Source organism: Hetaerina americana, unplaced genomic scaffold (genome assembly GCF_022747635.1).
Source record: "Hetaerina americana unplaced genomic scaffold, ioHetAmer1.1.p SCAF_63, whole genome shotgun sequence".
NCBI classification, from domain to species: Eukaryota; Metazoa; Arthropoda; class Insecta; order Odonata; family Calopterygidae; genus Hetaerina; species Hetaerina americana.
In genome coordinates, this window is record NW_027287239.1 from 1,346,349 (window position 1) to 1,371,917 (window position 25,569).

General features: G+C 36.8%; 1 protein-coding gene across 2 annotated transcripts in view; it reads left to right on the plus strand.

Annotated features, from left to right (window-relative positions):
• Positions 1-25,569, plus strand: part of Gcn2 (eukaryotic translation initiation factor 2 alpha kinase Gcn2) — a 119,700-nt gene that overhangs the window by 15,204 nt on the left and 78,927 nt on the right. For both annotated transcript variants that reach the window (XM_071594564.1, XM_071594565.1), the window contains 11 exons: positions 273-444; positions 530-767; positions 10,707-10,824; positions 11,883-12,032; positions 12,131-12,361; positions 12,616-12,791; positions 16,779-16,988; positions 20,144-20,341; positions 21,057-21,252; positions 23,196-23,362; positions 24,054-24,228. In XM_071594564.1, the coding sequence (XP_071450665.1) occupies positions 273-444; positions 530-767; positions 10,707-10,824; positions 11,883-12,032; positions 12,131-12,361; positions 12,616-12,791; positions 16,779-16,988; positions 20,144-20,341; positions 21,057-21,252; positions 23,196-23,362; positions 24,054-24,228 (2,031 nt within the window). The remainder of the gene's footprint in view (positions 1-272; positions 445-529; positions 768-10,706; positions 10,825-11,882; positions 12,033-12,130; positions 12,362-12,615; positions 12,792-16,778; positions 16,989-20,143; positions 20,342-21,056; positions 21,253-23,195; positions 23,363-24,053; positions 24,229-25,569) is intronic.

The window sequence follows — 25,569 nt, forward strand, 5'->3', positions numbered from 1 at the left end:
AAGAACACTACAGAGATGGGATATTGACCCTGGAACACCGCTGGATGAAAATTATCAATATTATTAGTGACCATGTTGAAAAATAAAACTCTTGGAAAACAAAAATGTCATTTTCATCATGAGGCTGAGAACTTTTCAGAGCAGCCTTGTAGTTGAATTCTTTCGTTTTGTTGGTTTAGTTTATGACCATTGCATTGTATTATCTATATAAGTAATGATGCCTTTTCTGTGATAACTTAACATTTTTTTGCATTATTAATTTTCACCTCCAGGAATTTGTCATTGGAACAAATTTGGCCCTGTATTTGACTGAAAATTTATCTGTGGATACTGATATCCTCCGTCATTGTGCCATTGGAGTGTTGAATGCCCTTGCATACCTTCATCATAACAATGTTGTACACAAAGATCTAAGGGACACCAGTGTGTACATAGACAAATCAGGTAATTTATGAAGTCAAGTTAGCTTCCTATGATTTATCTGTGCCTTATTTCTCTGAGTCATGCTCTGCTCATTTTTTACATCCAGGGATCATCAAGCTTGGAGATTACAGCCTTGACAAAAGACTTTCTGATATCTATCAGTCATCTGCTGCAGAAAGAACTGAAAATATATTTCCCCCTTCAGTTGGAAGAGGAGGCAAAAAGGCTGACATCTATCGCTTTGGAATCCTTTTACTATCCCTGATAAATGGCTGTATCATAACAGACAATCCTCCTGATATCCCAACCACTATCAGAGCTGATCTTAGGGACTTCCTGTCAAAGTAAGTGAAGTGGAACGAAATAATAACTGATTCAACTGGCCTGTTTTGAAGGGATTGATATTCTCGGTGCATATGCATTACTAACATAGCAATGTGATTAAGAATACAAATGATTTGTTTGCATGAATACGTAAAGATATGTTATCTCAACCAACTGACCCCTGGCAAACTAATTGTCGCTCTATGAAACAACTGCCTGCCTATTGCAGCCGCACATCAGTATAGTAATCATTAAGTATTTATGTTTTTGAGTTTGAATACCATGTTATATAAGTACGTATTAATAGAAAGGGTTTTTTAGTGCAGGCTACCTACTTATTTTATCTGAATTTGATTAAAAATTCTTTTAATTCCTATAGCCGTGCTTCATCAAGTATTATTCCAATTAATTATGTAGCTTGCAGAATTTATGGCTTTTCTGATGAATTCCATCATCGATTTCTCAAATTTTACTCTGGATAGCATTAAAGAGCATTGATGTTTCAATGGCTGACTCTGTCATTGTATTCTTTTTGGACGCCGACATTTGGTTGTGCTCTGATTGATCTGGCGAGTTACAATGTTCTAATATGACCAATCAGGTGTGGTCCTGCTTGAGTGATTGGATTGTATGTAGCCTTTTTGTAGTGTGTGTAATTTTTCCAAGTTTTCTCGTTACACTTGAGTTTCTCTGACATGATTGTAGAAGTAAGTGTGATAATGTTAAGAATTCATGCCTAAAAATTTGTGAAAAACTGGAAAGGAAATCTTGGTCAATAGAGGTTGTATAGTTTATTGCTCAGTGGGCAGTGAAAAGCATTCACATCTCAGGACCCGATATTTAAAATGTGAGTGTATGGTAGTCTAGAAATAGTTTATGGTTGTGGAAGGAATGGTACATGGAACAAACTGTTTTACTGCTACACAGCTTCATCAGGACAACTGGCCGCGTGATAAATAAATTGTGAATTGTGGAGATGCCGAGATTTTTTCTACTATTCTTTGGAATATATACTGATAAGGTTATTAGTGAATGCAAAACTAATATTTTTCCATGGACTGCAAAATTTCATTTACATATCCTTACCACATGGCCAAGCACGACAGCAATTGTGCCCATAGACTTGTTATTTGTGAATCTATCTAAATGTGGATTCCATCTATTTAAATATTCCAAAGAGATTCGCTCTGTTGGCTCTAATAGAATGGATCTCTATTAGAATGGTGGTGATGTTCCAGAAGTAAGTGAGATAATGTTAAGAATTCATGCTTAAAAATTCGTGAAAAACTGGAAAGGAAATCTTGGTCAATAGAGGTTGTATAGTTTATTGCTCAGTGGGCAGTGAAAAGCATTCACATCTCAGGACCCGATATTTAAAATGTGAGTGTATGGTAGTCTAGAAATAGTTTATGGTTGTGGAAGGAATGGTACATGGAACAAACTGTTTTACTGCTACACAGCTTCATCAGGACAACTGGCCGCGTGATAAATAAATTGTGAATTGTGGAGATGCCGAGATTTTTTCTACTATTCTTTGGAATATATACTGATAAGGTTATTAGTGAATGCAAAACTAATATTTTTCCATGGACTGCAAAATTTCATTTACATATCCTTACCACATGGCCAAGCACGACAGCAATTGTGCCCATAGACTTGTTATTTGTGAATCTATCTAAATGTGGATTCCATCTATTTAAATATTCCAAAGAGATTCGCTCTGTTGGCTCTAATAGAATGGATCTCTATTAGAATGGTGGTGATGTTCCATTTTTTTCATGCAGGAATTACTGAAGTTCTTTGATGTATTGAAATACCATTAAAAATTAATATCTATTAATAATTAGTAAATTGTCATTAATACCTAGTTTATAGCAATCCTGTGTTGATGCTGATATGATTTTCTACTTCCTAACAATGTCATGAAACTGAACTGTGCAAATATACATTGTATTCCTAATATTGTAGAGTTTATCATTAATGGTGGGAAAATGATGATTTTTCAATTTTCATTATTTTATGGATTCAGATACAATTAAATGTAATGTATAATTTGGGTGTTTCTATGTGTGTGAATACATGCATACCTCCAAACTACTCCTATCTCTTAAAGTACACTCATTAATTCTACCCAATTTACTCCATCAAACTGTATGCTCCTTCTATTAATGATCTCATTACTGCTATGACATCATATTCTCTTTTTAAGTCTAAACCTTCTGGACTAAAATTTTTTATATTTCTTATAGTCTCATCATTAATCCATGGCTTCCTTTTCCTTCTCCTAGTTAGTATAATTTTATTTCCACCTTAATATACGAGGGTCATCCGGAAAGTAGTACCCGTTCGTGCCGCATGAAGTGCTGACGACGCGAGTAGCCGCTGGACGAGGTCAGATAGCTTCAGTGGCTTGTCTGCCTTCTCTGAGCCAAGTTGCGTGACGCTAGCATTGCCTGTGTTGTTTCTGTGATTGTTTACAATGTTTAAAAAAATTGAGAACGCCGCCAGTTGTGAAGTGAGGGCAGTGATTAAATTCCTCAATGCAAGAAACGTTCGCCCATGTGATATTCATCGCCAATTAAAGGAGGTGTATGGAGACAATGTAATGGACGAGTCGTCTGTTCGGCGGTGGTGTCGCAACTTCAACATGGGGAGGGGGAACACACACGACGATGAGCGTTCGGGGAGACCGTCTGTCATTACAGACCAACTGGTGAGCTCAGTTGACGAATTCGTGAGGAACGATCGGCGCGTCACAATTGATGACATCTGTGAGCATTTTCCCAATGTTTCTCGAACAATTGTTCATGAAATTGTTAAACACCATCTGCATTATGCAAAAATTTGTGCAAGATGGGTCCCTCGCGTATCTCAATGAGCTGGCGGCGAAGGACTATGCAGCAGGAATACAGAAACTTGTCACACGTTATGACAAATGCCTTAATTTGCTTGGAGATTATGTTGAGAAGTAGTTTAAAGTATCCTCTTTCAAATAAAATTTTTTATGTTTGTTAATATTTACTTTTGTGTCTTTATTTCACGAACGGGTACTACTTTCCGGATGACCCTCGTATCTTATTTTTGATATGTTCCCATTTTTCATCTATTGTGCCCATCCCTCTTTCCTTACTCATAATTTTCTCTTCAGCTAGCTTGTATTCCGTTCTTATCATTCTAGTTCATGCTTCTGCATTCTATTTCCTCAACTATTTTCCATGTTTTATCTTTTGAGTCGGAAGCTGCACTTCATTAATGCTAAATTATGATCTGGATCTGCATTTGCTCCCAGTAAACATTGAATTAATCACAGTGTTTCTAAATTTGTGAACGACCATAATATAGTCCAACTGATATATTTTTGAATCCAGGACATTTTCCATGTATGCCTTCACCTATTGTGTTATGCAAACCAAATGTTTCTTATGGATAAAAACTGTCTCCTGCAGAACTCTTTTGCTTTCTCTGAACGGTCATTCTTGTTCGTTAACTGTCGTCCCCTGCCCCACCACCATCACTCACTTTGCCTACTGTCGCATCCCAATCCTCAATCTCAAGATATATTTTCTTCCACAGCACCCAAAATTGCCTATTTCCCCTAATTGATCACATATCCTATTTCTTTATCCCTATGATTTCTGGGTGGCATGTAGGTCTGAGTAATGACCAAGTTCATTGGTGCAGCTTTTACTTTGCTAAAAATTTTACTTCTGCTAAAAATATCACTCACCTGCTTTATGTTTACTATCCTCCTTCCTACATTTTAATTCAATACTGCTATCACTCTTCGTAGGTTCTCTCTTCCCCACCTCTGTATATTACTCTACAAATGTCATTCTAAATATCCCCGCTGTCCTTCCATCATACCTCATATAACCCTAAATACCTGCATTTTGTTCGCTGAATTACAATTGGATATATGCATTTTCTAATTTCCTTGCCCTCAACATTTTCCAAAAATTGGATCTCCAAATTCTAACTGGTTAAGTTCTCATATGGGTTATCATCCTTTCTGCCGCTACTGGTTCTACTTCACAAGGATTTCATTTGCTGATGACCACAGAAGACTTGCCCCTCCGTTGCCCTCTCAGGTGCAAGACACTGTTCAGCAGGTCAGGTTCTGTGGTTGTTAGGACTCATATTCATACTTGTGACCAACATAATGTCATGGGATAAATACTTGAGGTGGTTTTCCGTTCTTTTCCTCCAGTGTTTTAACATGACACCACCACTAGCACAAAAGATAACCACAGTAATAAACCCTAATATTGGTTGGATTATTAGATAGAAATCAACTTGTTATAGATAGATAGAGGTCTTTATTAGGGCAAAATTGAGACCTAATTTCACCTCTTTCATTTAATCCATCATTGTATACATACTACATTAGGCATAAATTTTATAATAACATGCATATACTACCTTGATCAAAAATTTCCCGGAATTTATTCAGAAAATTAAAAATACAAGTTTATTCATCTAAATCTATATTGTCCCCTTCAAAGTAATCCCCATCGACTGCAACACACTTATGCCAGCGCTTGATCCAATCCTCGAAACATTTTTTATATTCGGTTTTCGGTATGTCCATCAGTGCTTCCTGCGATTTTTCCATTACTTCCTCTCGGCTGCTAAAACGCGTTCCCCGTAATGGTTTTTTAACTCGATAGAACAGAAAGAAGTCACAGGGAGCCAAATCAGGTGAATTCGGTGGCTGTTGGATGGTATTTGTTGCATTTTTTGTCAAAAAATTACGAATAATGATAGCACTGTGCGACGGTGCGTTATCATGGTGCAAAATCCACGAGTTTTCTGCCCACATTTCTGTTCTCTTTCGGCGAATTGCTTCACGCAAACGTCTCATAACGCCCAAATAATACTCTTTGTTTACTGTCTGGCCTTCTGGCAAAAATTCATGATGCACTACACCGTTGTAATCCATGAAAACCGTCAGCATTGCCTTCTTTCTTGACTGAAAACGACGTGGTTTTTTTGGTCTCGGCTCATTTGGTGAACGCCATTCACTTGCCTGATGTCTGGATTGCGTGTCGTACTCATAAACCCACGTCTCGTCTCCAGTAATGATCCTTTTGATGAATGTGGGATCGGATTCAGCCTCGCAAATCATGTCTTTTGCGACGTCAACACGGTCTCTTTTTTGCATGAAATTGAGGTCTTTTGGCACCAACTTTGCTGCTACACGACGGAAACCCAAATCATTAACCACAATGTCTTGGGCGGATCCATAGGCAATGTTCAAGTCCTCCGCTATTTCTCTGATGGTTAATTTGCGGTTATTGACCAACATTTCTTTTACTTTATCAATTTTTTCACCGACTTTCGATGTCGATGGTCTGCCACTGCGTTCATCATCTTCGATTGACTCACGACCACTTCTGAACCGCTCGTGCCACTGGTAAACGACCGTTTTTTTTAGAGAATCGTTGCCGAAACACTTTTCCAACATTTCCAACGTCCGTGCGCCACTAAATCCGTTTTTTACGCAAAATTTAATACAAGTTCGTTGTTGCAAATTTAAATCCATTTCTGCAATTGTAAAAAATCGCCAACACACACAGAGATAGATGTACTCTTGGCTACGTAACTTTTGCAAATGTCAAGTTATGACACTAAGATTTAAAGGGAATATCAACAACAGATGTACCAATTTAACAAAAAAAACAGAACTCAAATCGGAACGATGGGAGCGCCACACGGTGGTTATTCCGGGAACTTTTTGATCAAGGTAGTATACACAAAAATACATATAGACAGACAAATTAATTATGCTCAGATGTGCATATATATATATATATATATATATATATATATATTTTTTTTTTTTTTTAAGTAATCTACCGGTTAAGGTAGGTTTTTGGACTGACACAACCACCAAACAAATATTTTATTACTCCTAACAAAACACAAAATCCATCATCCTACTCTATATCAGGTCCCTCTTCATCTCTGAGTACTTTCTTCCTCCCTTCATCCCGTCCAACATCCCTATCCTGTTCCTTCCCTTTCCTCTTTTGCCCAACATTCTACCCTCTATCACAGTCTTCAACATCCCACTGCCGGTCAACACCCCCTTCATCCACTTTTCCTGCCTCCATAGGATTGCTCCCAACAAACCCCTCTCTTCGCCCACCATACCAAGTACTTCCTCATTTGTTTTCTTCTCTGCCCATTTCACCTTCTCCATTCTTCTCCACACCCACATTTCAAAAGCCTCCAATCTACGTCTATCCTCCTGCTTCAATGACCACGTTTCCGCGCCATACATAGCTACGCTCCATATCAAAGTTTTTACGAGTCTTTTCTTAACATCCTTACTCAAAGTCCCCGTCATCAACTCCCTCCTCCTCGTGAAAGCCTCTTTGCCTAGCGCAATTCTTCTCCTTACGTCCCTACTACTTTGACCGTGTTGGTCCAAAACACTACCGAGATACGTAAACTGTTCTACCTGCTCTAGTTTTTGCCCTCCTATTTTAATGTTAAGCTTGGCCTTTTTCTTTCTAGAAAATCGCATAACCTTTGTTTTATTAATATTGATTCTCATCCCATACCTGTCGCACTGAATTTCCAATTCACTAAGCAATGCTTGCAGCCCCTTGGCTGACTGACAAACTAAAGCTTGGTCATCAGCAAACCTAACTGATTTTACGAATTCCCCGCCCACTTTCATTCCTACCTCGAGTTCTTCCCATGCCTCTTTGATCATTTCTTCTGCGTACAGGTTGAACAGCAACGGTGATAATGGGCAACCCTGCCTTACACCCCTTCCTAACACTGCCCATCCTGACTCCCCGTTTCCCACCCTCACCTGAGCAGTCTGAGACATGTACAGGTTGCGGATTAGCCTCCTTTCCCTCCAATCTATTCCTATTTTCTGCAATATACTCATTAGTTTTTCCCAATTTACTCTATCAAACGCTTTTTCGAAATCTACGAAACAGGCAAATACCTCCTGGTTGTGTTCTATATTCCTCTCGATTAATAATCTCATTACTGCAATGGCATCACGCGTACCTCTCCCCTTCCTAAACCCAAACTGATCATCCCCTAAGTAATCATTTGCCCTACTCTCTATCCTTTTGTTTATGATCCTGAGAACAACCTTAGCTGCGTGGGATATCAAACTAATTGTCCTATAGTCCTCACATGACGTGGCCTTTACCTTTTTCGGAATAGGAACTAAAACTGATCTCACAAAGTCTTCCGGCCAGATTCCCTCCTCATAAATACTACGGATCAGCCCATATAGCCTCTTCCTCCCACATTTTCCCAAGCATTTCAAAAGTTCCACGGGAATGTTATCTACCCCCACGGCCTTATTTAGTTTCATCTCCCTTAATGCCCTTTCTATCTCATTGTCTAGTATGCCTGGACCTAAGCTATCTTCCTCTACGTCATGTTCCTTTTCAATGTCTAACTTTGTTGGTCTAAGCTCTTTACTATACAGGTCTTCTACATATTCCTTCCATCTCTCTTGGATCTTTCCTGCGTCAACTATTACCTTACCGGCCTTATCTCTAACTGCTATCGTTGATCTCCCTTTCTTACTTCCCGATAAAGATTTAACTATGCTGTAAAGCGCACCGATTTCCCCCTTCCTCTGCAGACTTTCCATATTCTCGCACTGCGTCTTCCACCATGCTTCCTTTGCTTTATTTGTTGCCCGCCTCAATTTATTGTTCAATTCTTTGTACTTCATTTTGCCTAATTCTGTATTTATATTCTTCCATTTTCGCCGCTCATCCATTTTTGTAATCATCTCATCCGTGATCCATGGTTTACGAGTCCTTTTAGCGTTAACGGTTCCAATAGTGTCTTTTGCCGCTTTAGACAACCCTTTTTTGATACATTCCCATTTTTCTTCAATAGTACTTAGCTCTTTACCGTCCTCCATGATTTTCTCTACCGCCTGTTTGTATTCCTTTCTTTTCAACCCATTTAATGCTTCTACATTCCATTTTCTAACTCGCCGCCCCTGCCTTATCTTTTTAAAACGTACGCTACATTTCATAACAACTAAATTGTGGTCTGAGTCCGCATCCGCTCCCGGGAAGCTGTGGGAATTTATCACACTGTTCCTAAACCTGTGTCTAACCAGGATATAATCTAGCTGATATCTTCCCGAGTCACCTGGCATTTTCCATGTATACCTGCGTCTTTTGTGGTGTCTGAACCAAGTGTTGGTGATAACTAACCCCTGTCTCCTGCAGAACTCAACTGCTTTCTCCCCGCGGTCATTCCTCGTGCCTAAACCGTAGTCCCCCACCTCATCACCATCTCTTCCTTCGCCTACTGTCGCATTCCAATCCCCCATCACTATCAAATGTTTCCCTGCAGGAACACATGCAATCATGTCCTCTAACTGATCGTATATCCTATCGACCTCTTCTTCCTTATGGTTGCTCGGTGGCATGTATACCTGGATAATAACTAAGTTCGTCGGTTCTGCTTTTATCTCCACTAGTAGTATTCTATCCGTTACCTGCTCTATGTTGACTACGCTTCTTCCTACCTCTTCATTTAATACTATGGCGACCCCTCGTTGGCTCTCGTCCCCACCGCTGTATATTATTCTATACTTATCACTCCAGTAATCCCCGCTATCTTTCCATCTCACCTCGCATAGACCTAAAATATCTATATTTCCCCTTTCCATCTCTCGCTTAACATTCTCCAATTTCCCCGTCCTCATCATTGTCCTAACATTCCACGTTCCTATTCTAACTAATTTGGTCTTCTTCTCCTGCGTCTTCTGTCCTGCTGCTGCTGGTTTTCCCTTGCAAGGGTTTCGTGGGATGACGACCGCGGAAGCCTTGCCTCCCCCGCTGCCGGGCACGACACACGGCCGATTGGGCCGAGCCCCGTGGTTGCCAGGACTCAAAATATCTCTATTGTCCATCACATTGTTCTTGGGAATGATAATTGAGGTGGTTTCCCGTTGCCTTCCTCAATAGTGTTTTTAACGTGACACCATCACTTACTGGCCGCCCCACTGGGGTCAGACGCCATTGCAGCCGCCTCACTGAGGAACAGACGCTGCGTGGACTACCTTTCGTCTGGCTCCTAACCTTCGACCTATCTGGCATGGGTGCCCCTACCAGGAGCAATTTTTATTACTCCCGCCAGTACAGCTCTAGATATATATATATACATACATATATATATACACACACACACACCCACATCCATTTATACATACATATACGTATATAAATTAAGGATACATCTAAACATACACACATACTCAAAGTAAATGACAGTGAAGAAAGAGAACAAAGTAGGGAAAGTTTAAGCAAAGAATGAGGTTTGTGGGAAAAGCTAGGCATAGCGAGTTATAGTGCCAACAGCATGTGAAATTCACAAAACTGTGTATACAGGGGCCAGTTCCTTTCCCTGTGCATCCTGTAGTTTCCCATAAAGACATGTACCCAAAAAATCACATAGCCCATATGAAGCTGGAGAAGCTTGAATCCCTCAAGCGGGCATGCATGCACATTCACAGACACGACGTATAACAACAGTAGAATTTACACACAGAAAATATAGGAAAGGGTACTACTCACATGGGAGTTGACAAATGTTTTGATGATCATGTCGCCTTCGTTGTGCATAGATAGGTTAGTCCTCTAAATGGGGTCAAGGGTCGGTGGAAGGTGATGGTGGATAGGGGAGGGAGAAGGAACAAAGAGATGGTAGTGAGTAAGGAGAGATGGAGGCATCCTCCCCCTATTACATCCTGTTTCCTCTCTTCTTCAACTCTATTATGAATATTATGAAATAGTATTAATTCTATCAACACAATGAAAGGACGACAATCAGCTAACTCTTAATTGTTTTTTATAAGCATTTTTTCCCTTTCTCAACACTTGTGGAAACATATATATTTTTCTTTTAGTGTTAATATGTAAATTCCATGCCTATTTTTGTCTTTGTAAAAATTTTAGATGCCTTTTGAAAGATGAGCGTCATAGATGGAGCGCCAAGCAATTGTTAGAGCATTCATTTGTTATGGATCCATTGGAGAGGGGACTCAGTCCTCAAAGAAACCGGGCTCAAAAGCAGGTTTGTGCCGAGTTTATTTTTTTTAGTTGAAATATAGAAACTTTCATTCACATTCACATAACTTTCCTTTTATAATCCTTCAAAGTTATTCAGACCACCTTTGCCCAGCTATTGCAAAATCCTATGGTACAAGGCTGCATGGGGGATGAATCGGATTGAAAATAACCATTTTATCGAATGTATGTATATATATATATATATATATATATATATATATATATATATATATATATATATATATATATATATATATATGTATGTATGTATGTATGTATGTATGTATGTATGTATGTATATATATATATGTATGTATATATATATATGTATATATATATATATATATATATATATATATACATACATATACATATTTATATATTATATATATATACTATATTATATTATATATAAATACGTGTATATGTTATATATGTGTGTGTGTGTGTGTAGAATCATTCCTGCACTGTGTTACAAGCAGTAGCAGAAGCTGCTCATTAGATTTGGATACACAATAAAGCTGGTGATTTTTTTATCACGCTCACCGGGGTGTTTAGACTGGAATGTCTTCATTAGTAAAATGAAGACTAAGGTGCATTACCGTTTTATTTTTAGTGGGGCTGATTCTTGTATTTCCGCACAGAATATGAATTCATTCCATTGTGCGTGCTTCCAATGCAGATGCTTGGTTTCATCAGCAGTGTTTCATTCCTGACCTGGAAATAAATTAAAAGGGCTGACAGTTGTTAACATTGACAGTTAAGCATACTGAAATTCATAATTTACAAATTTGCCATCAAATAAAAAAGGAATGACTAGCAATGATTTTGATAATTTATTATCAATAATAATGTATACCTGTTAAGGAATAATTGCTGGTCAATGTATGGGAATCAAGAAAAGTTTGGTTGAAGTGGCTGTAGTGCATGTTTAAGCCTTAGCATTGTGTGTGTTGCTTACGTAGAGGTGATTGTGTTGAATGGTAGAAGTGCCTGCATTTTCATATATTCATATAGTGTCTATGTAGATAGTTTATTTATTGCTTTTTTGCATTTTTGTAGAAAAAAAGTGACAGTGTCTCTGACAATGAAGAACCTGAAATAGATATTGAGCAGTACTTTCCTGCTAACCCTAAGGGGCAGTCTAGGATTAAAAATGAATTTGAAATCATTAAGTGGCTTGGTAAAGGAGCATTTGGTGATGTGCTGAAGGTAAATGAGAAAAAATAAGATTTTTTTTTCAAAATATAATGTGCATGTTATGTAATTTATATATTTTGTTGATATCATTGTTGTTGTTCTCAATGTAGGTAAGGAATAAGCTTGATGGAGGCATTTATGCTATTAAACGCATAAAACTTAACCCAAAGAACAAGCAACTAAATCGAAAGATAACAAGGGAAGTGAAGCTATTATCCCGCCTTAATCATGAAAATGTAGTGCGTTATTACAACTCTTGGATCGAAAGTGCAGTCATAGATAACTGTGTAGAGATTGTTGCTTCCACCCCTGTTCCAGAAATAAAAATTGATGGCTCTCAGGTTGGTTCCTCTCATTAATTTTTATCTGAATGTTAAGCTCTATCAATCATATCAACGTTTTACGGGGTCAACTAATTCCTTTTGTTTTTAGTCTTGTTTTGTTATCCCGCCTTTGAATAGCAATTAAAAAATTGTGGTGAAAAATTATGAGTATTCCTTTAATTTAGTTTTAGTGAAAACATCAACACAATTCAAATAATTTAAGAACCAGAAATTAATCTACCCGCCAATGCGACACCTTCTTTTATGGGCAGGGAGACAACTTTTCCAAGGGAATAGAAAAATTGGCCCCAGTTCACATCAAAGAGCCAAGCAATGTTGATTGGAATATGTCGTTCCATTCAAGAGGAAGTGCTGCAGCCCAGTCGGAAGCAGAAGATGAGGAAGAGTCTGAAGATGACGAAGATGATGATGATTGGATTGCATTCTTGTAAGATCAAGTGTAGTGGCTTGAAATTCATGCTGTTGAAAGTGGATTCTGTCATGTTAGTGTTTATTTTTAATGAGATAGTATGTGCAGCTCATGTTGCAGGTAAGGAAGCTGTTTAAGATATCCTCTATTCATTCTTTGCTTCCATACTCTGTGTGATTCTGGAGTTTTAGATAAATCAACTTTTTCTTAATCCTCTGAGCAAATGTTTTTCTATTGAACCAGTACATGCGAATTTATCTTATTTCCTTTGAATATCATTTTTTAGATATCTTCTCCAGGATGTGTCCCATATTTTGTCTAATTATGATAAATTTTTCTAGTTTCTGAATTAAAATACTTTTCCTTAAGTTCATAGTTATTTTTGTTGACTTATGCATAGGGAAAATCATGACTGTATTTAATTGAATTATATGAGGGCCATCCAGGAAGTAATATCTATTGTCTCATAAATAGCTCGTGGGTCAACATACACCTCAATGGAAAAGTTACCCACCTTCAATCGCATGCTGCAATGGGCTGTGAACATTTTCCTACTTATTCTTCGAGTTTTTCAGTTGTTCTGGTTTTTTTAAAATGGCAGCAAAAATTGACAATCTCATGGCAGAGGAAGGCTTTTGTTTTCCGCTTTCTGTAATCCAAAAAAATTCATCTGAGAGGAATCCACTTTTGATTTGCCGCAGTTTATGGCGATATGGTTTTTGATTTGTCATTAGTAAGGACTTGGAAGTTCAATGTAATACTGGAAGAAGAAAAATGTGCTAGCTGAACATCCAGCCATCTGGTCACCCATCTCCCTTCATAGGGAGTCGTCAAGCCACATGAAAATGTCATCAGGCATGATCACCATATCAAACGTGATGAATTCCATGACCATTTCTCATTAGTTTTTCGATCACTGCTGTGCAGAGTTGTTACAGATTACCCCAATCATAGAAAAAATTGTGTGATTACAGTAGCATAAATGCTAGGAAGAAGACCATTTGGGTGTAGTATTGACATTTGTGAGGCATTATGCTCAAATGGTGGCAGGAAATGCAACTGGGTCAACTATTACATGCCTGAAAATAAATATATCCTTAAAGTGGGGTGACATTTGTATTCCCTGTCAGCCATGCAAGGCAAGCTGTACAATGTTCTCCACAATAATGCTCATCGTTGAGTGACTGAATAGGCTGAAGCCTGATTCAAGAACTCAATTTGGAGGTTGGAGACCATCCAGCCTACGGTTTCAACTTTGCTCCAAATTATTGTCATCTATTCATGGAAAGATGAAGTTTCCTGGATGGCAGGAATATGCAAGGGATGGCTGTTCAAAGTACTGCATGAAGAAGTGATTGAAGGACTTAGTGGCAGAGGTCTAAGAGGATGGTATTCAAATGCTCTCTCAAGATTAGGGTTGTCAGAAAATTTTCCTACTGCAACATGATGATGGCAACACTCCTCAACAAAAGTTCAGTAATGTGTTTGCGCATGCGTTGGAAAGTGCTCACCAAAATTTGAGCCATTTTGGAGACCCAATCGTTGTTTTGACAATTGTTTGAGTGAGTCGTTGTGAGGTTTTTTGAGAAAATGGAAACAATTGAGTATGGAGCTGTCATTAAATATTTGTTTTTGAAAGGCAATATGCCTACGCAAATCAAACTCTAGTTCGACGCTATGTGCAGGACTCTGCAGCATCATTTATGACCCTGAAATTTTGGGTGCTTAGTTTAAACATGGCCGTACCAGCTAGGCTTATGGTGAGCATTCAGTACGGCCAAACAATGATTCAACCACCAATAACCTCAAAAAAATTCACCAAATGGTACCGGATGACCATCAAATTAAGGTTAAAGAGATAGCAAAAGCTATGGGCATATCAAAAGACTGGATTTGTCATTTAATGACAGATGAATGAGACATTTGTGAGCTATCCACGCATTGGATGCTGAGTGTGCTTGCTTGGTACCAAAAACACATTCAAATGAGCATTTCCAAGGCTCTGTTGAAGTGGTTTAAACAAAATTAGTCAGATATTTGCATTGAACCATATCTATAGAAGAAACTTGGATCCACCACCACACTCCTGAGACTAAAGAACAGCCAAAACAGTGGCCTGAAGATGGTGAACCTAATCTAAAAAAAGTGAAGACGGCTCCATTGGTCAGGAAGGTGATAGTAACTGTTTTTGGGACAGTCATGGAATCATTTTCATCACTTATCTTTAAAAAATTTAATCAATAATGGGAGAGTATTGAGCATCATTACTTCACAAGCTGAAGGCAGAAATTGCAAAAAATGACCATATTTGAAGAAGAAGAAAGTGCTTTTTCATCTGAGCAATGCACCTGCTCACACTTTGTCAGTCATCTTGGTTAAAATTCATAAATTGCACTTTGAATTGGTTGACCACTCACCAGATCTGCCCCCGAGCTTAAAGATTTTCTTAGAGGACATATTTTCATCGGACAAGGAGATAATCGCATATATAAATGCCTATTCTGTGGAGAAAGATGTCCATTACTATTTGAAAGGGTTAAAAAAAGTAAGATTATCGCTGGAAAAAGTATGTCAACTTAAAAGGAGACTTAGTTAGAAAATTAATTTGAGGAAAAAATGTCTCGTTCATTTATTAGATCAGAAATTTTTCGGACCACCCTCGTATCTCTACACCGTAGTGGCAAGTATGTTGAAAAATGAGTGACTCTACGGAGTAATAGTGCAAGTATATAATATTGGAGAAATTAGTCATGCTTTGCTATCATGGTGAATCATACTTTATGGATGGCCTACATATTTATATCTAGTTTGGATAAAACTGTGACAAATATATATATATACACATGCGTTTGTGCGTACATATAGACCTACCTACCTTATTATTATAATGTTTCTATTATTAATGTATTTTTCCTCCAAATTTCCAAAATCTGTGAAAGCTTTGTTGTAAGTTTACAACACTGTGATATGATTCTTAATTTACTGTAATTTAATAGTTATATGGAAGACTTAATTTTATTACAAATCCAGGACATTTTTTACTTCCCGTAATAATTTATATTTTCCCTTACATGTTGGCACTTTTCTCCAGCATAAGTTGCATAAATTGTGATGCTTTCAATTGTCCCATAGTGGAATAGTGATCAGCTAATAGTTTTCATTTTTGAAAGGTGATATCATGTATAATTCATAATCAACCAACTTCCTGCTCTTTGTTCACTACTTTAACTCTTTTGAGGGTCGGATGGAGATTTATAACTATATTCCTCTTTCATTTTTGTCAACTATCATTAGGACCACATTGATGCTGTAGATGGCTCAAAACATGTAATGGAGAGATGAAAAATTTGATGAATGCAATTTTTGTCATTGTAACTGTTTGTGACTTTTTATGTCAGGAACAGTTCCAGGATTCTCCCTTTGAGTAAAGTTTTACTAGAGCATAGTAATATAAGATCTTTATTAGATCATAGTAATAATCTAATTAAATTAGCATCGCAAAGCAAAAAATGGGATCAAGATGGTGCGGGGGCTAAATGTACTGGCTTCCCACCCAGAGGGCGGGGGTTCAAATCCCGGTGGTGTTGAAAATTTTTCAGAGGTATCTCAATCCCTACTTGAGGTGCTTCGTGGAGGGCACTTTGAGTGAGTACGCCGTCCGTCGGATGGGACGTTATGCTGCGGACCCCTTGGCGCCTTTCGTTAAGAGTAGGCTAATGCCGATGCCGGGTTTCTTTCCACCCTTCATCCTTTCCTGTCTATACCCTATGGCGCAAATGACCTCAGCTGTCAGTCGCCTCCCCTAAAAACTACTACTACCCCCTCAGCATTAAACAATTTTTTCCATTTTCTTACCCTGTGGGATATTTCTGGAGAAGACTAAACAATAATTCCATTGTTAAATTATATTTCATAAGAAACCCTACATTCATATGTGGTGAGTTGATTACGTAATCTTAATCCATTTACTTATGATCATTTATTCTTATTCACTTTGCAATGAAGGCCCAGGTCAGATTCTTCTGATGGCATAGTGTTTGCCAAAGAAAGCTCTGACAGTGCATCTGAATTAAATGTGGAGACAAAAGTTGGAAATCCTAGTAGTGGGGAAAAGGAGGAGTCGAGCACTAATTCTGATAAGGACAGCTCTTCAGAAGTGAGAGAAGTGCAGTTTATGTACATCCAAATGGAATTCTGTGAAAAGAGCACTCTGAGGTAATTGCGGTAATCCGTGTACGGTTGATTTTTCTGTTCTGTAATTCCAATTGTATGTTTCTAGTAAAATAAGTTTGTATCTAACTTTCAGTTAAACAATTATTTGCAATCTATATGGCATATCTGAATGATTTCTTTCTTCTGGGTTGAATATAAGTGTTTACCATTTAAAGAAAGAAAGAAATGCTGTTTATTCAGCTGTTCACCCAGGTAGTTATTCTTGCTCTCATCATGTGAATAATTAATTATAATCGCAGAGAACAGAAGTCACATGCATGTTTTTTTATTGCTAAAGAATGAAATACTAATACCATTTGCATATTTGGTAATGGAATGAATACTTTTAATCTCACATATGCTGGATGCATTTTAAAAGTACATTGAAACTTCAGATTTACATATTTGAAGAGACTAGTTAAAAAATAAATAAACTCTGTGTTTGTATAGAATTGAAGTTGAGGAGAAAAATAATAAAATGAGTACTTGCATGATTAATAAATGAAATATCTCACAGGATTATTTTCATGTTTTCCTTAAGGATATTCCACCAGCAATTAGTTTGCAGATGCATGTGCAATGAAGGCACTCTTTTATAAAAAACTTAAGCATAGAAAATTATGAAGTACAACTTCTCGTATAGAACTTTGACAAAGGTGTTTCTGTCCATTTGGGAGCTAGAAAAATCCACATGGGGCTAGGCCCTGGCAATAGAGTGAGGAACTCACTTTCAATTGATTTTTTGCAATATAATTATGATTTCACAGAACCCACTGCATGCAATTTTGATGTAATTTTTCTGATACCAAGTGAGAGCAGTGATTTGAGATCAGGGTCCACCTTCCATTGTGATTGATCATGTCCCCTCTCTAAATATTGTGAACTATTGTATAGCTTTGTTAAATGGATGAAACAACTAGAACTCTCCATTAGCCTTCTGTAGCTTTACATAAGCATCAGCTGATAATATGTTCAGGCAAAAGCAAAATTTCCTTGTACCATATTTTTTTCGCATGTTGTCTCCATTGTTGACCATAGGTGAACTGAACATTTCAAATTCTAACATTAATACAATATGGCACAACAACATATCACACATGGCTCATTGTGTGTTATCTTTAATGTTGCTGTAGACAAACTGAATGTTTTTTTTTTTTTTAATTTTCAATGGATACTGCGGCTGCAATGCTGGGGTTAATTCAGTTAAGCTTGTACCATCTACATATTTGTACATAAAGCTAGCAATATAACATGAAATTAAATTTTTAAACAAATTATACAAATGAAAATATTATAACCCGTCTCTTCTTATCTAACCCTCACTCGTTATTTTCAATATTTGATATTCTTTTTACCATATTATAGCTAAATAAATCAATATTTAAAGGATTTGTTATCATAGAATAACTATCCTGGCTGTAGAACAAAGACAGCATTTTCCTCAGTTAAGATTTTTGTGTGTATTGTACTGTGATAATTTTAAAAAGTTAGACAATAATGCTTTATCCACCAATACTGAGGTAGTGCATGGTAAATGTTTACATGTCATCTCCAAGGGATGGTGAAATAAGGCATGAATTCCTGGATCTGAAAATCGTGTGTGAAATTCTTACTTCACTGATTTATGTGAAGATCTCTGTTGATCATAAAAATGCATACATTTCTGGATAATAGAAATTTGAAGTTTCAGTGTATTTTTTCAATTGATGCAAATGTAGTTAAGAAATGTAGTTTTTGTGCATGGGCTTTATTTTACAGTGCAATGGACCCTCGGGTAACAATTTGAATCTATTGCATGGCTTGATCCTTTCAAATTGACTATAAGTTGACCAATTTTACTGTCCATATGTAGTAAATATTTAAAATTCACATTATAATAAATAAAACTTATATTTAAAGGTAAATGAACTAACAATAAGTGAAACAAATTTAAATAAAATCTCTATGACCATTATAAATTAGCACCACTCGTCCAAAAGGAAAAATATGAATTGCTGTAATGGTTTTTGAGAGAAGGAATTCCACGACAGTGACCAGCAACAACCTCTTGACCAGAATACCCTTCCGTAGGGGTTGGCAGTATTTTTACTACTTTGCCAGTGACCAACTACAGACACGCACTCAACCCAAAATGGTATCCTTTAAAGGGTTGAAGAGACTCTGCTAAGGATGCCTGGGTTATAACCACATACTCACTATCCGTGACTATTCAAGGGAATTAATTCCACGCCATGGACATACACAGAGCAGATACACTCACAAACAGTAACTCACAGATTCAAAGAGGGCCGAAATACTGAGAGAATATCACTCAGAGAGAGGTAAGTCAAGGGATTGCAAAAAACAGGGAAAGACGAAGTTGTGCATTGGGTATGCGTATTTTGGCCACCAGGCCCTTATCAGCAAACAGGAAGGAAATAAGCACTTGCAACAGAAGGTTATAAATCAATTCAAGCCATTTTTTTTAATCAATGATATGGTATGAGAGTTAAAAATCTTTGATACTCCTTAAAATTATGAGACCATTTTGTGTTTTGTACAGGCCGTCTTATGTGAAGGCCATGACATAAAACTGAAATTAAGAGAGGTCAACGTTCATCGATACTAGTTGCATATACAGTAATGAGGGATTCTTCTCTTGTAGTATCTAATCAGATTCCAGATATTTAGGAAACAAAAGGAAAAAAGATAGCATTTTAGTTGGAAAATCAAGGATAGGAATCAAGAAAATGAATGGCTGCTCTGCTGCACTGGCGTGTTCTTGGGAACGAGTTTTGAAATTCATCTCTGAGTGACCAACATAATATGTGTCGCAATTATTGCATTTAAGTTTGTAGATGCCTGATTCATTAAATGCAACCTGTTTGTCTTTCCCATTAATAAAGAGTTTGGAGAGAGTAAGGGGTGTGTAAAAGGCTGCTTTAAGTGTAGTTTGAAGGCGATTTGAGATTTTATAGGAGATAGTATGTAACTGTAATAATACTCACTTCAATATTGAGCCTCTTATTAGACTTGGATGCTCTGAATTATCTTTTGAGGGTAATCAAACTCTCAGTTAATTCATTTAATGTGTTCAGAAATGTAGACTTGTATTCGCATATCTGTTTGTCACTTGAAAAGTTGAGGTGCTCAAAAGGTGCTACACTTATTTGTTTCAGAAATGCTATTGATGGTGGTCTCTGTGATGATGAAGAGAGAGTCTGGCGTTTATTTAGGGAACTGGTGGAGGGGCTTGTTCATATCCACCAACAAGGCATGATTCATAGAGATTTGAAACCAGTGAATATTTTTCTCGATTCTAATGACCATGTGAAGATTGGGGACTTTGGACTAGCAACCACAAATATAATCCCAAGGTATATTATTTTCTATTCTAAGTGAGTTCTTCTTCACTTATAATTTGACATTAATGTATACTCATTTGGTGATTTATCTTTTACATCTTTTTTTTTCAATAATTAAATGTATAGTTGAATTCAGATTATGATGTATGATTGTTTTATCATGTGATTTCAAATAACCTGTATGATAACTAGTTAAATAACTTCTGATATTATGTGTATTATAATAATCTGATTTTAAGGCTGTGTATTACTTTAGTATTATTTTGTCTGACGATGAAAAGGGAAGGTCGCAGTAGTCCAGGGGGTAGAGCGTTAGACTACAGACCAGAGGGGCCTGGGTTCGATTCCCGGGCAAGGCACCTGCAGCTCCACCCAAGCTATGTGATTTTTTGGGTACCAGATCTTCCTGAGTAACCATAACCAGCACAGGGAAAGGAACTGGCCTCCCCACCCTGATGTGTGAATTTCACATGCTGTCGGGCTTAGTACTGGGTGAACTCTGCCATTACCTACCAAACCGACCTTCGGGTTGATTACTGTTTTTATGGTTGTTTTATGTAAAGGGAAATTATTGTAGGTTTAAAAGAATAATAGAGTCCCTATCACACTTCTTATTGCACCATTTGAGACATGGTGAAAGGATATGAATTTACTTCTAACAAATTTGTGATGCCATTCATATTTTTGTAATTATTAATTGTCACCAATTTATACTTGATTCTTATAGTGATTTACTCCTCTATTCAACGGCTGGGTCATTTGCAATGAAGGATCAATCCTTGGGAAGTGGTGAACTTAAGGCTGTAGATAATAGGTCCTTATCAAATTATTTTGGTGATGGATCCATGACTGGTCAAGTTGGTACAGCCTTATATGTGGCTCCTGAATTGTGTGCTTGTGGAAATAAAGCTATGTACAACCAGGTATATAAAAAAATAGATTTTTATGTTTTACTGCCATGTTTAAAAGTATTTTGAGATTTGTCTTGGTTGCATGCCATAAATGATTTTTAGGAAATGCATGAAGAATTAATGTTTGCTGGTATACATATGTGAGATTTATGTTGAGCTCTTCATGTGGGATGATATCTATAAAGCACACGTTTATGCAGGAAGAAGTACAAGGAGGTAAAAAATAATATACTAAGGTGGGAAAATAATAGGGTGAAAGAATGATGATGGTGGACTAATTTCGGGGAGATTTTAGATAGATTATTGAGAGAAGAGCTCTCAGGCTGTACAGGAAGGTGTAAGACCTCTCAGGAAGTGAAGAGGAAAAGTCCATGCACAATATTAAAGATACTGTAGGAAAATTACTAATATACCAGGGAAGATTTGAGAAAGTGAGAAGGAATACTCAAAGGGTCAAATGGTAAAGATGGTAAAACCAGTAAGTTTAGACATAAAACGAGAATATGACTTAGATGGAGACAATTGAGGACTCGTATACATAGTATGCTTGATTGCAAGATAGAAAAGGTATTAAGGGAATTGAATTAAAATAAGGCTGCAGGAGTATATAGCATTCCTTTAGAACTACTTAGGATAACATAGAAGAGTATGTTTAGGCTAATTCATTGAGGGAGGAATGTGTACTGAAGATTTTGTTAGATCATTGTGAGCTCACATCCCAAAAAAGGGATCCAGAGCAGTATGTGAGGACTATAGAAAAGAAATTTGATTTCACATGCAACTAAGATGGTTTTTAGGATCATCAATAAAAAGAGGAGAGGGGGGTAAATTATGGATAAAATTCCTTAGGGGTTGATCAGTTTGGGTACAGGAAGCAGAGAGGTATGCATGATGCTATAGCCTCAATGAGGTAACTAAGAGAGAGGAGTGTATTGTACATCAGGATGTATTTGTTTTTTCCATAAATTTTTTGATGGTGCTGGATAGAGTAAATTGGCTACGATTAATGAATTTACTTGAGTGGATAGGAGGGGCAGGTCACTTATCTGCAACCTCAATACGTCTCTGACCACTCAGTGTGCCTGGTGAGTGGAGTCAGCATGGGCAGGGTTCCAAAGAGGGGTACGACAGGAGTGTGTGCAATGTCACCCGTGCTTCTCAATGCATACTTTTATTCAAAGGAAATGATTAAGAGGCATGGGAAGAACTTGAAATAGGAATGAAAGTCAGTAGTTAATTGATAAAATCAGTTAAGTTCCTGGGTGATAAAGCTTTAGTTTGTCAGTCAACCAAAGCATTGCTTGGCACATTGAAAAGTCAATGCATTAGGCATGGGATGAGAATAAATGAAAGAAACAAAGGATATGTGATTTTTGAGGAAGAGGAAGGCTATGTTAACCCTTAGATGCTCTAGGTCCTCATAAATTTGCTTTCCATAATTGCCAAAGAAAACTAAAGGTGCCACTTTATCAGTTCTAGTTTTAAATTAGTTTAAAAATTATTTTACACAAATTAAGTATTAATCTCTGTTAAACTGGTTATGATATGTTTGTTTATTCTTTCATAATGAGTCCTTTTTATTAATTATGTATTTTATACTAACAAAAGTAATTAACTTTTTCCATCGATCGGATACAGCTAATTGGTCATGATACAGCTAATTGGTCATGAATCATCATTCAAAATTTTTTCTCTCATCACATCTGTAGGTTTCACTATGTAGATTACCCCATCTCTTTCATTCTTCTTCTGTCTTTTCATATAAACTGCCTGCTGTGCACTTCTACCACAATGTTATCATTTTTAATATATTATTTATATCAGATAATATAATGGTAAATTTTGTTTGAATGATTCTAATAATGCCTTAGTTCATGGTTTTATAATATTTCATTTCGTAGAGTAGTATCTTATTCCTAATTATTTCGTCTCATTTTCATATTCTTTTCTCCTAGAAAGTGGACATATACAGTTTGGGAATCATTTTCTTTGAAATGTGTTACCACCCTCTAGTCACTGGAATGGAGAGAGTTAAAGTTCTTGTAAATATGAGGCATAAGGATATTATTTTTCCTGCAGACTTCAATGAAAATGAAATGCCACAACAGTCATCAATATTAAGGTATGGAGTGTTGTGGGCATAAATTTAACTATATTTTTTGGACCAAATTTTAATTATGAAAAGCTAAAAGAAAACAAAAGCATGTATGTGCTACAGAATTAAAATGAAGAATGCATATCTCTGCCTTGTTTTCCTCTCTAAACAAATTTTTATACATTATGTGGATGTAAATATCCCCAACCTTTAATTTGTTAATGATGATAATGTAGTCAAACCTCTGAAATAAACTAAACATGATTTAAATATTTAATGACTGAAATGGCTGTACTCAGTACCTTTTCTAGTATTTCAACTAATATTTCTTTTATAATTAGGACACATTAAAATCAGCATAAAAAGCTAATCATTCATTACAAGAAATAAATTAGCATATAATTTTGTTTTCATACTTTTTTAAATGTTGAGCGGTAGGTTTTTGTTATGTCTGATATCACACATCACATATTTTATTCACTTAAGTTGGAAGTCTCTAATTTGTGAAGATAATGGAATAAATTCAGCCTCGGAATTAAGTTTTCCTAGTATGCTACTAAAATGTTCCAAAAATGGTTAACCTTTGAATGAGGCTTATACATATATTACAGAAATATTTAGGTAGTAGCATTAGCTAACCAAGAAAAAAATATTTAATTGCTAGTTTATTGAAATTGTTAACAGCTCCATTGATAAAAATGCCATCTTTGTTGTGCAGATGGCTGCTGTCACATGATCCTAGCCAACGTCCAACTTCCTCAGAGCTGCTGCAATCAGACTATGTCCCTCCCCCGCAACTCGAAGAAGCAGAGCTACAGGAAATGGTCCGTCATACACTTCTCAACCCACAGAGCAAAGCTTACAAATATCTTGTTGCATCTTGCTTCAACCAGGTAAGTAGTTTGTCGTTTACAATCTAAGTTTTCCTTGTGAGGCAGGGTTGTTTTTTTTCCAATATCTTTTTCTTCATTTCATTAAGAAACTCCAATTGTCTCGAGCCATGGTATTTATTTTATCATGCGTTTCAATCTATTTGTCACACCTCTAGACCACGAATGTTTTGGACCTCCATCAATGAGTGGGAAAGTTATCATTAAAATGTAAACATTAAAACAATAATGAGTCTTAGATATGAGAGTGGCAGTAAGTGCAGAATGCAACTATATTTGTGGAAAAGGAATGTTTTTCAATGGCTTAAATTATAATCAAGATTAGAAACTACAGTGTTGCCCCCAGAATCCAAATTCCCCCTAACTTGAACAGCTTGGAACTCAAACTCCCAGTATGAAATCTGTTCTAAAATAATGAAATTGCCACTTGGAGTTTGCTTACAGTTTACTTTGATAGACTATACTTCAACTTCATTATTCTGAAATCTAAGTTTTCCTTGTGAGGCAGGGTTGTTTTTTTTCCAATGTCTTTTTCTTCATTTCATTAAGAAACTCCAATTGTCTGGAGCCATGGTATTTATTTTATCATGCGTTTCAATCTATTTGTCACACCTCTAGACCACGAATGTTTTGGACCTCCATCAATGAGTGGGAAAGTTATCATTAAAATGTAAACATTAAAACAATAATGAGTCTTAGATATGAGAGTGGCAGTAAGTGCAGAATGCAACTATATTTGTGGAAAAGGAATATTTTTCAATGGCTTAAATTATAATCAAGATTAGAAACTACAGTGTTGCCCCCAGAATCCAAATTCCCCCTAACTTGAACAGCTTGGAACTCAAACTCCCAGTATGAAATCTGTTCTAAAATAATGAAATTGCCACTTGGAGTTTGCTTACAGTTTAGTTTAACTGCTTACAGTCAGTTATTTTGATAGACTATACTTCAACTTTATTATTCTGAAACTGTAGAGACAAGAGTAGCTTTTTAGATGTAGAAATCGAAGTATCATGACAATCTTAACAGATTGATTGCTCGAAAAATAGGAAAAAAATGATATTTGAATTCAAAAGATATGGATCTTGAATGAGGTTTTTGAATGCATTCAGTTCAGGTTTAAAGGCATCACTGTGCATATGAGGGAAATTCGAAAAGTAAGGTCCCCTAATTTTTTTTATGAAAACTCAAATTTATTCTCATCTTTGCTTACATCGTTGGAAAGGTTGAGCATTTAGCTATTTTTCTACATAGTCCCCTTGATGATCAATCACTTTTTTCTCAGTCACCCCGACCACCGCTAATTGTGGATGTTTTCCCAGCCATGAAAAAACTTTCTGCGCC